At 39.6% G+C, this 12,288-nt stretch overlaps 1 protein-coding gene across 3 annotated transcripts in view; it reads right to left on the bottom strand.

The window, feature by feature from the left end:
• Positions 1 to 12,288, bottom strand: part of LOC108900549 (coiled-coil domain-containing protein 138) — a 52,203-nt gene that overhangs the window by 36,264 nt on the left and 3,651 nt on the right. For 2 of the 3 annotated variants that reach the window (XM_018701669.2, XM_018701666.2), the window contains exons 9-11: positions 10,516 to 10,726; positions 8,664 to 8,837; positions 6,081 to 6,219 (exon numbers count right to left, since the gene is read on the bottom strand). In XM_018701669.2, coding sequence (XP_018557185.1) covers positions 6,081 to 6,219; positions 8,664 to 8,837; positions 10,516 to 10,726 — 524 coding nt within the window. Of the gene's footprint in view, positions 1 to 457; positions 4,700 to 6,080; positions 6,220 to 8,663; positions 8,838 to 10,515; positions 10,727 to 12,288 lie in introns of those variants that run through there. The other variant, XM_018701668.2, reaches the window with a different exon arrangement.

The following is a 12,288-nucleotide window of genomic DNA, read 5'->3' as shown; positions in this document are numbered from 1 at the left end:
TGAAGAGGATGAAGCCATACAGAGCCTCTTCAGGGCAAGGAGTGCCAACCATGAGACTAATTAAACCTCTGCCAGTCAGCAGCACCTTTACCCCCAAAACAACACAATTCATGCACACACTCATCCCTGTCAGTCACCTGCAAACACATCAAACAGTAGGAGTACAAATAGTGTCCAGACCTCAGTCAGGTGTATTTCCAGTGACTTGTTTGGATCAGAACTCGTGTCAGTCTGGAGTACAAGATGAACTGTGTTTGCACTCTTTATAATTAAATTTCTTTCAACAGACATAACTGCCATGCAATTTTGCAACTATTGTACTATACTGAAACACTGTCACGCTTGTTATAAAATAACTGTTGTTCATTAAATAATAATTACACTAAGTAGCTCCCCATAAAACAACTGTCATTTTTACTTTTCTGTGTTTGTACAAATTAAACAAACAAGATGCATGTCCTGGAATTTTTGAGTTTATTTTGCTGCATTTTTGGGTAATAACCCTTGGTAAGAAAGTAGAAAAACAAACAGACGTTTAGAGACACAGGCACACATGCTTAGATGGATTACATGGAGGGAAATCCTCTGGTCTAAACTAGGATTTACACCTCAAATACAATCAGCATCAAATACAAACTGGTCTATTTTAACAATAGAAAAGATTAACATTCTAATGTTAGGAAGAAAATAAAAGAGGTGAAAACAAACTGAAATTTGGGAACTAGTGTGATCCCGGCCCGCATGCAAAGAATAACCCCTGACAGCTGCTTCCACTCAAAGCCCCTTTAAACACTACCTCATTTACAGCCAGGTATATTGCCACAACCTCTATGTGCTTATTGCATTACTCAATCAGCATATTTATGCATATTGCGGCTTGTGGAAACGATATGCATTTGGTGGTCTGCCACGTCAAACTGCTGATTGACTTGACTTTATGGCTGTGCTGAAGTGGAACCACTTATGTTTCCCCCCCTTCAGCCTGGTCTCCCCCACCAAATAACATTTTAATGAGGTTTACCAGCCAGACCAGAGAATGGCGACTCTTTAGAGTAATTTTCTGAATTTTGGTCCACTAAAAAAACCCAAACATAAATCAAGATCAGCGTATAAAGCCGTGTGGGTGATGCTGTGCAGGGCAGATTGGCAGAGCTAAGTGTGTTAGGGAACACGGACCAGACACCGCTACACCGACTGCAGTGCAGACCAGACATAACTGAAGTCATGAAAGTAAATAAATCAGCCATCGACAGTTCCTGAAGTAGGCATATAGGCAATAAGGCCTCGTTAAAATGATATTCTGTCCTAAATCTATCAGTGTCAAACACTCATTCCCTTCAGACTTGAAAAGCAGCTGTAAGAAGTTTGTAGATTACTCCACCTTGAATTCATGTCAGCTACAATAAATTCCTATCATGACAAGTTCAAAAAATTCAATAAAAACTGTACTCTTCATCTCCACTGTCCACCCATGTACTCAGTGTGTTCCAGTGTTTTTTGCCAAAATACCATAATAAAGCCTCAAAACTCAGACAGAAGGTTTGTATTGTACTGTTTTTTGGTGAAAGTACATTCTTCAGAGTCACTACTGTGTACATTAGAGAAATGTTAAATTAGCTATATTTTCATTCAAACTTATAGGCGGACAAGAGTCAGTACCCCAGATTAATTTTCAATAACAAAAGAATTTTGATTGCTCTAATTTAAGTGTCATTTGAAGAGTTACTGGACTGGAGGGTCAGTCTCTACCTTGAGAATACAAATTTAGGTTCACTAAGTAGCTTTTTCCACAGCATTCAACTGTTTTGTGTGGCTACCTGAGCTCACTGAAGAAGGCCATGGAATATGATGAAAAGCTCTGCAAAAAATCCAGTGAGTGAACTTTTGAGTTTACCATATTTAATCACTATGATGTCATTAGTGGCGGTGTTATACTGCACTGCATCGTACTGGGGGGTGTTTCTAATAGTCAGTGTTGAAATCTTTGTAACTGATCTGCATTCAAACTGGACTGCAGTTTTCTCCATAATGAAGGAAACGACAAACTTTTTACAGCCATCTTTCAAGCCTGTAGAGGGTGAAAAGGCGGTGTGTCACTTTAAGGTCATCCTTAATCAGCGCCAGTCTGGCATCAGTAAAAAGAGGAACCGTTTGTGTGGACAAAACTGAGATCTGAGTCTGCCAAACAGAAGTGTGCCCTCAAGTTAATTTACACTGCACTGCTTGGTGTAAGCACAATCTTACACCAACTGTATGTTCTCAACTGCCATGTGCTCGCAACAAGACGCACTGATTGGTAATCTGACATTATTACATTCATTTGTTAAGCCAGTGAACAGTCCAACTCTGTAAAGCTGTCATGTGTTACCACTCTACTCAATAGCTCAGCTTTGCCAAAACAACAGATGAGTTGATGGAGGCGGAAAGTTGCATTTTCAATCAATTTGTATTCTGTCTAGAGTGCTGGCATGCTCTGAGGCAGAAGAGATGGATGATGAAGAAAATGGTGGATGATAATATGAAGATCTTGACACTGCATCTTTGGATGACTGCCACCATAGACAGTTTGTGAAAAATATCAGTATCTTTCAATAAATTGCAAACAAATTAAATGTGTCCTCTGTTGTTTGAAACCCCCACCACCAAAAGCCAGGGTTCAGGACTTGTGCATGTAACCTGGGTGGCTTAGTAAAAAATGGTCATCACGGGATGAGTGTTTACATGGCTTCTATCTACAGCGTATTCCACTGATTGATCATGAAGCCTGTTGTTGCCATTTGATATCATCCAGATGTGACAAAATTCACAACAGCCACAATCAAACAAATGTAAATACTTGCCTCTGCAGCAGTGCTGCCCGCAAAATCCTCTTCTATCTCTAACATAATCTCCTTTGCTTGTGGCTGTTTACAGTTGGTGAAGCAGTGAAAACGTAATCAAGCAAAGAATTTAAGGTAGACTAATACTTAACTAGGCTGATGTGCTCGGCAGGATGGAGGGGGTTTTTCCCCATATGTCCTGTATGGCCTGGTGATTTAGATTTAGCCCCTGTGGATAAAATGATTCTACTTATTTACAACAGTGCTATGATTTTTGAAAGGGCACTAAAAAGAAATCGTTTTCCAGTCATTTTGCGTATAAACAGAACTTTTAACATTGTTCTTGCATGTTTTCTGGTGCCTGCCACGTAATAACAGATGTGGTTAGAAACCAAAGTAATTTGGGTAGTAACATTCCTTATCTTTAAACAGGCAAAACTATAGGCTACAGCTCCCTCCTGAACCTTTATCACAGCAGACTGTAGGATACAGAGTAACATTAAAACTTAAAAACACTTTTTAAAAAAATGCTGAAAAGTAAATACAGCAAAGATACTGTGGCAGTTAAGCTTGTTTTAGGGTTACACGATGCTACAAGCATATCTGCCTCCATGGTAGTCTGTCTGAATAATACCTTTAACATTTTACTACAATACCATTGTGTGCCTCATTTTCCATCAGTGGAACTACTGTTTTATATCAACTGTAATGCTTGGTGCAGATGCAAACAGTTTTCAAGTATCTGCAATCACTCAAGGAATGACTTCAACTCAAGCATCTAAAACAGGTTTCATTTATTTTGGCAGAACATTTCAGCTCAAACATCTTTGTTCTTAAATTTTTTCTCCAGCAGGTGGTTTAAAGTCTCCAACACTGATTGTCACACTGCTGCTTCAGGAGAAAATAAGATTTTTTCCATCTTAACCTTTTACTTCTCTTTATCATCAAATGTCTTTAGAAATGGACAGAAATTTGACATAAATCTAAAATGTGTTACATTAGTGAATGAAATAATTAACCATAATTCATCACATCTAAAACATCTTTTTAATTGAGAACTTGCCTTTACTCAGCCTGCTTATACTTCTAATGTTCAATTTCATAATTAATTAATAATGACAAAGTTACTGATTGTGTTTACGATTTGTCGCGTTTTTTGTTTATCTATTTTTGTACGCAGTATCCAGTAGTTTTTTTTATAGTGACTTGTCAAAATCTTCTTGAAAATGAGATAATGCATCTCAAGAAGCTTGTCCTGTTATCAGGACATTATCAGTGTTAAATATGTTCAAATCACGTAGAGACTCTGCATAGACAGAGTGCAAGTACGCTGTAATCTATATTCTATAGTTTATATGTGATCCAAGGACACTATCCAGCAATTTTTTCATGTCACTATCCTGGAAACCTGACTCAGACAGAAGTTTTGGAAACTTACTAACAAGTAGGTAATTTATCAATTCTGATGCTCTAGGGCCCTTAAGAAACTGGTTGCACGCCTCTCAAATCCAGACCAGTCAAGCACTTCCGAGTGGTTTTCAACAAGTGCGTTTCATATATCAATTGTAATTGTTCCAGTCCCTCCAATCCTTTCTATCAACCAATACGACCAGTGTGTCCCATACTGAGGCCATTATTCCCATCATCAACCCACCCATGCTCTGGACCAAACAAATAAGACACGTTTATACAAAACATATGGATTTTAGCATTTCATATGCAGTCCAATCGTAATGTTCCTCAGTTCTTTTTGTTTATTGCCATTAAAAAGCTTCACAGTCACAGGCTCTCTTCCCCTGAGCACATGAGACACCCATTAAGGCCACTGGCAAGCCTGACACTCGTTGTATAAGAGAAAAAGACAAAACATCAAATAGGAACTGTGGAACACAAAAACAGAGGGGTCACAAAGTACAAAACATACACAAGGTTAAAAAACTACTTCTGATAGACAAAAGACGTTCAAAAACACATCACTGTATAAATAACGAACGTGGGTCTGCATATGTCACTTGAGGTGGAGCAAGATGGAGCACTGTAGTACTGTATAGTTGGGAATATGGTAATTAGAGTTTGAGCAAACGTGAAAGACTGAGCAACGTGCTCAAGTAGTGAAACACAAGGTAAGTCATTTTTATCTTAACCGGGAAGTCTGAGCTTTTAAAAAGACCTTGAATCCAGCATGAGGGAGAGAAACACATGTGAATGTGTGTTATTTAAGGTTGTGAAGAATGGACCTGAGGTTGAGGCAGAGGAAAGAGTGTGTGTGGTTGGTTTTGTGATAAAGCTCTTGGATCTGGAGGTGAAGAGAGGACAGCTCAAACAGACGACGGTTCTTCCTGGACAAAATGACATAAAACCCAGACAACCAACTGTCAGTCTAAAGACATTCAAAGGAATGATTTTCTGAGATTTATCTTTTTTTTTTATTTATTTAAAAACGCTTAATGACCAATTTATTAGATCAGTGAATGCACTCTTGGTGATCAGTTGGGTCCAGGATATAGACACTACTAAACCTCCTCAGACAATCTGAGTGATGGTCAGTTGATTTCATCACTTTGCTCCAGAATTAAATATCTCAACTACTATTAAATTAATTGCTATGAAAATGGTGCAATCTGGGTCATGGGTCCCCAGAGATTGAATCACACTGATTTTGATGATCCTCCCTTGATCCCCACCAGAAGTCTGAGATTTGTGGCTCATGGTGAAATATCTTAACAACTATTAGATGGATTGCAGAGGATAAACCTTGATGTCTTAAGTAATCATAAGATTTCCCCTCTAGTGGCACCAGAACACGTAGTCAAGTATTCACATAGTCAGTGAAGTATCTCAACATCTACTTACAATACAGTACAGACACTTGTGGTTCCCAGATGATGTATAGTAATAACTTGGGTGATCCTATGACTTTTCCTATAGCATCACTAGTGGGTTGAGATTTTAGGGTTCTTTTGAAATAACTTGATAACTGACAACTATTGCATGGATTGCAACAAAATTCACACAGGATAAATTATAAATATCCCATCACTTTTCATGTAGCACCATCATCAGGTCAAAGTTTTTGCTTGTCTGAGACTTTGCTTTAGGCCTAAAAACTAATGATATTCCTCAGCTGACTACAGTCTTGTTGCTCTCTCAGGCCTCTTGTCACAGTAGACATAGACATGTGCAACAACTGATACTAGGTGACGAACATATTTATCCTTGTTCAGTGTGTGATACTATCAGTATGGAGATCAGAGTTCGTACCTGATGCTGGATAGTTTCTGCAGGAGGATAGAGAGCTTCTCCAGTGATGGGAGCTCCAGACGAGGGTGTTTAAGGAGCTGGGACACAGTTTGAAAAAAATCCTCACAGCTACACACCTCCAGGAAGGGATTTAGGTAGCCTACAAGCACAAAAACACCAGCAGAGCAAAGAAAAGCAGGATATTATCAAAACTATTTTGCTGATGAACAACACATTTTCTTTCAAACTTCTGAAAGATGGAAATGATCAACTTCGTTTTGCCATTCTTCTATTTGCATAGAAATGAAAACTACACGGACACGCAAACAAACCATGAAAACACTTTAATGATCAAACTGAGTGAGACAGGGACACAGATGCTGGTCAGAAGGATTCTGTGATGATTGTATTTGGAAGAGCTTCCATATTGTCACTGTTAACTCTGACCTTCCCCTCATCAAACCAAAACCTCACACACAGGGAGATGAAACAGAAAAAGGACAACAGCATCAACGCACACATGGGAGCTGCACATTTTTTAAATTAATAAAAGCAAATGTCGACCTTATGAAGTCCTAAAATTAGTCACTTCCCAGTAAACAAACATTTGTTTCTGTTAAAGTCACATTCCTGCTCCTTGAAAAAAGTAACCCTCCACTGTCTTCAACCACACATGAGGGTGAGAGAACACAATCTGATCCACAGAGGGAGGTTTTTTTTGGCTGGTAAAGTGGTTCTGCTGGCATCAAATCACAAGAGAGGATTGGATGGGGAAGAAAAGGATCAGGTTCAGATAAGAAAAGATAAGACAGGTAGAGTCTGATAATAAGAAGGGGATAAAGCAGGAAAAGATAGTTTGGTCAGTCTTTCCACAAATAACACAATGTACATACTAGAGAACATTTACATGAAGTCTGCTGATAGCAGGCTGTCTGATAAACTATGTACCTGCAGCTGAATATAATTCTCTGGTACAGAAAAAAAACTGTGGGGTGGTAAGGGGTGTTGGGCTGCAACTAATGATTATTTTACTTCTGTCAAATATATTATTTAGATTAATAGATAAAGAATTTAGAATGTGCCAAAAACGGTGAAACAGCCTCATCATGAGGTGATTAGACAGAGTAGTGTTTTTAAATTGCTTGTTTTGTCCAAACAACAGCCCAACACACAAAAACAGACAGTACATGATCACATTTTAGAATATGGAAACAGACAATTTATCGACTATGAATTGTTAATTAATTTTCTGCCAAGACACTAATATCTTATTGCCTGTTTCTCAGGCACTAACATCATATCTCATCGGACTAGGAGAATAACAAATGCCCAGTCTTCTGATGGGTCTTTTTCTTTTTAATGTGTGCTATACTCTACATACACAGAAACTCACATTCCTCAAGGTTTTGACAGTTAAAAACATAGGTGCTGGTAGGACAGTTCAAATAGTAAGAAACAGGGGTCACTGCAACACCACTGAAACATGTAATGACAAATACCTCTGTGGTGAGCTTGAAAAGATCCCAAGCACATAGAGAGTAGGTTCATATGTGACTGTGGAAGCTGAATCCACTGTATGAAGCAGTTTGGTAGTTTTACTCACTGTCTACCCACCAGGCAAAGCCAGTAAAATACTGTTACTGAATGTGTTTGTCTATATGTGTATGATGATGTGACCAACTGTATTTTTGTGATTCATGAATGTACTATTCATGGGATGTGTTGATAACTTTTAGTATATGGCTGAATTTTATACAGGCAGTCAACTTGATGCAGTATGACCACAGACATCCTGTGAGTATGAGTGTTTTGTGTACGAGACTTTTTTGTTTTTGTTCTGTTTTATTGGCAATCTTCAGGTGTAAGACTCTTTCCCCCTCTTCCTCACCCTCTTCCCGTCTCCCCTCATTACTGCTTGTAAAACATAATGATTAGCAAGTCTCACAAGACTTACAGTCCCCCTGAAACACACAACTGCGCACACACGTATGGCCCTGGCCACAGTCGCCTCTGGCATATGGCTCTGCTGCATATAGCAGTCTTAAATGATGTGGCTCATAATCCTGCTGAACTCACCCTTCTGTGAAAACCCACTGCAGCTGTTCTCTCCTTCTTGTCCACCTTTGTCTTTCTATAAAAGAGCTAGGAGGTAGTGGAAGTCCAAGGTTTTATGCCCACAACTTTCAAATCTGTTGCCTGACCAGTGCTTATGATTGATGTGCCGTTACTTTTAACATGTGGTTTTTATATGGGTATGATATGGAGTGATACTGCAGGAGGAGCTGGTATAAATCAAAGCAAATAGTGATGTCTAAAGTCTATAAATCAGGGCTAGATGAGTGATCGCAGAAACTTTCAAGGCTATGACAAACTTCTATTGAATTAGATTTGGCCATTAACAAATACATTATTTAAGATGCGCCTGAGATATTACACTAATTCTGTAATTTCAAACTGAAGTTGAATATTTAATTGATGCACATTATCTAGATCCTTCATGTGAAGACTGATGTGAAAACCTGCTGCTCCACCCTTGGTGCAGTGTCATAATAATACAATCGTGGTGGGTTCTATGCTACAGTCATCTGAGGCATCCCTACTTACAGGACTGTTCAGTTAGCTGCATCAGGATATCTATAGGTGTACGTAGACCTCCGCGGCTGGCCCGTAACACTGTCAGTAGCACACACACTCCTCCATAGTGGATGAACAGGCCTCGGCTCTCCTCAGACATCAGCTCGGTATGGAGGCTCTCCAGAACTTGGGCCAGCACATCGGCTGCAGACAGGACAGAGAGAGAGATGTTTACATACAGTGATACTTGATCCTGTTTTAAATTAAGAGATAAAGTCATTCATTTTACATGGGCATTTCAGTACTATATTTTAGTACTCCACCAATCCTTTCCCATCTATCCAAGCTGTGTTTCCTTTCTTTCTCACACACAATGACTATACTTTGATTATAATGCCTGTCATTCTTCTGCAATCCACTTTTTAAGTCCCAAACCCATCATGCCTGTCGAATTCAAACATATGATCTGTGATCACCTCAAATAATTCTGAGTATTTCTGAGCTTCTAAGAAAATGCTTTTCAAATGTCCAAAAGTGCTGGATTTATACAACCTGACATGGGATAAAAGCTTTCTTTTTTATTTTGGACTGAGTTTGGTTAGCTGTGTCTCAGAATGGTACTTATTATGTGTAAAATCCCAGCAAATATGAGGGGCAAGAAACATCTTGCCATTATGCTCAATCTGGTTTTACGTCAATCCAGACAAAAGAAGAGAGCAAACCTGGTGAGCAGACTGACAGAAAATAGTCTATATAGAGACATACTGAGGGGGCCCTGAAGCATTACGAGCAGATGGAAGGTCAGTTCAGAGGAGTTTCATAAAATATGTTGGGTTCTGAAGTCTGCATCTACTGAGTGCCCGAAGATTTATAGTGTGGAAGGCCAGGGAGTAAAATAATTGATGTAGCTGAAAGCTCCATGTCCTTTTTAAAAAACTGTATCAGAACAAGACTAAAGTCATGCCAGTGGCTCAGTGAGGCTGATGCTCTTTGTAGCGAAAACAATATAGAAAGATAGAAAACAGAACCAAAAGTTGTTTTTGATCAAATTAGTAGTCATAGTGGAAATGGTACTGCAGGGCTACAATGCCAGAAGTCATTGACGTTAAGTAAATATTGTCAGCAATATTCTGCACGCTAATGTGGCTCAGAAGCCTATGGATGCCCTAATACACTGGACTTCTTGAAACCAAACCTTCAATAGCCAGCAGTTTTTCATCAGCTGTAATGATGGAGTACACAGACAGGACAGTGTAGTAAAGCACATTTTAGCTTTGGTTGTCTCCTCTTTGCACTCAATCTGCTATATCTAATTGTATCAGCACTATTATGGAAATTCTGATTGAAATGTGAAGTAAGAAGTTTACATAACATGTCAAGCGTGTGTGATAATGCAGCACTCACTAAATTGTTTTAACACTCTGCCCTGTCTGTGGATTCACACCTTCACAGGTGAGGTACTAACACAGTCTGAAGTGGTAAGTACCCACAGATGTACAGCTCACATTTTCTAGGTCTGACTGTAGCCACTTTGATATGATTTGTCTACTAAGTGCTACAAGTGTGTTTACTGTAACCTGGATAATAAGTGACTCATAAAAAGGGTTTGGACTGTTGGTTGGACAAAACAAGCAATTTAATGATGTCACCTTGGGCTCTGGGAATTTATCAGAGGCATTTTTTTCCTTCTTTTCTAACATTTTACAGACCCAACAGCTCTGATGGTTACAGAAATAATCAACACATTTATTGTTAATGAAAATAACCACAGCCTTTACTGATTCATTGTTCTAACCCTACTCTCCACGATTTAAGACCTGTTTGCATTTTCCAAATATAATTCCAAAGATACTGTATGTACATCTGTGGTCAGAAATAATACCTTGTGTGACAGTACGGAGGATAATGAGGATGGAGAGGATACGTGTGTCAGGACAGGGGCTCTGGTAAAGGGGCAAATTCCTGATGGGTCCAGCTGTCTCACTGCAGGACTTCGGCAGGTCTGGATCTGCAGACTGTAGCACTGTTGACTGGGCTGCAGGCTTTGACGCTTCCTCTCCTATCCGCCGCAGAGTAGCAGATAGTGCTACATGCTGGGCAAAATACACAAACACGCATGCACACATTATTTTATTATTGCAGAAAATACATGACTGCCCACAGTCAGTTATTTTTGTTACATAACTGTCAAAAATAGGAATAATATGCCTTGAATTATCTTCATCAAAAGTCAGTGTAAAAAACAGAACATGAGCCAGACAGGGAGCCAGCATGAGGGAAGCCAGCAGGCTTCTTCTCCAAAAACTGATGGAGCCAATAAATCAATGCAGCAAACTATAGCTACTACCCAAGATTTGTGTATTTCCAAAGCAATCAAGAGCTAGTGGTTTTCAGTGCATCCCTCTGTCTGTCTATTATTCCCTCTCCCCAATGACTCCATTCAGCTCCGTAGGGACCCCTAGGCTTTAAGTAACAACTTCGTTCCTCCATTCATGTATCAAGGCCCAATAGTGGTTGTTTTTTGTCTTAAAAGTGTACACATATTGTAACAATAAATGAGCATGTGATTCCAGTTGAACATCAAGCATGTCACTGAGCAGATATGACATGGCCTGACAAACAAACACAGAGGGGCCAAGCTCCCTGCTGCAGGGCTGGAGAAGAGGACTGAAGTTTGGAAGCTGGAGGCTGTGGGGAGAGAATAAGTGGCTTGGGACAGGCAATGAAGGCTGGAGCACAGCCCATAGCTGGGATTAAGAGTTCGGACAGCAAACTGAAGGGAAGGGTCATGGGCTGGAGGCTGGTAAGTAAGATGAAGACTACAGCAAATCATTAAGCCTACAAAGTGGTCTTGGGTATCAGAGCAAAACTGTCATCACACAGTATTTGGTTTGGGGCGGCTCTTGAAGGGCTTCAGGCAATGTGGCTGCATAATGGAGCAAGATACACGTCCTTGTAAAACCCAGAAAAACAGAGAGGTCCTGTTCTAATGTAGACTCTGTTCAAGAGTCTACATTCTTCTCAACTGAACACAATATGGAACTCGACAGGACCTCCAAACAGTGATTAAGTGGCTATCCCCTGCTTGAAGTGCCTGTGTACTTCTGTGTGTGTAGAGAGAAATCTGTGCAACGTGTTTGCTTTCTGCTGCATGATGTTGTGAACGTGACCCACCAGGTTTCGGCAGAATAACACTCATCTCTTGCAAAGCCAAACACCAATAACAAAGACAGATGCAGGCCACAGGATCAAAAGGATTTTGTTGTAGAAGGTTGTTGTAATCTCATATCTTTGTATTGTTACTTTCTGACAGCCCAGATAATCTAAAAAGAAGATGACTGCTGCTACAAAGTACTGATATCCAAAAACATTTTTTTCAGGGATAATTTGGCTCCCCTTTCCACTGATGCGCCGTCTAGAAGATGTGGGAGAACAGAAGTTTTAAGACAACAGCAGATTGCATTCTTATAGGTAGCCACCTGAATAATATGCAGGCTTTTGTCTTCTCCTGTACTTGATTATAAAATAACATAAAAACAAAACAAAATAGTGCATCTCTTGTTTTCTGTGTTAAGGTAGATAACTATAGGTCACTGTCTTGATTACACATGTGGTCTCATGAAATAGAATAGCAACAGACGTGCTGTGATTTTGG

Source organism: Lates calcarifer, linkage group LG1, assembly GCF_001640805.2.
Source record: "Lates calcarifer isolate ASB-BC8 linkage group LG1, TLL_Latcal_v3, whole genome shotgun sequence".
NCBI classification, from domain to species: domain Eukaryota; kingdom Metazoa; phylum Chordata; class Actinopteri; family Centropomidae; genus Lates; species Lates calcarifer.
The sequence above is the reverse complement of the archived record's forward strand: the minus strand, read 5'-3'. Positions and strand labels throughout refer to the sequence as shown.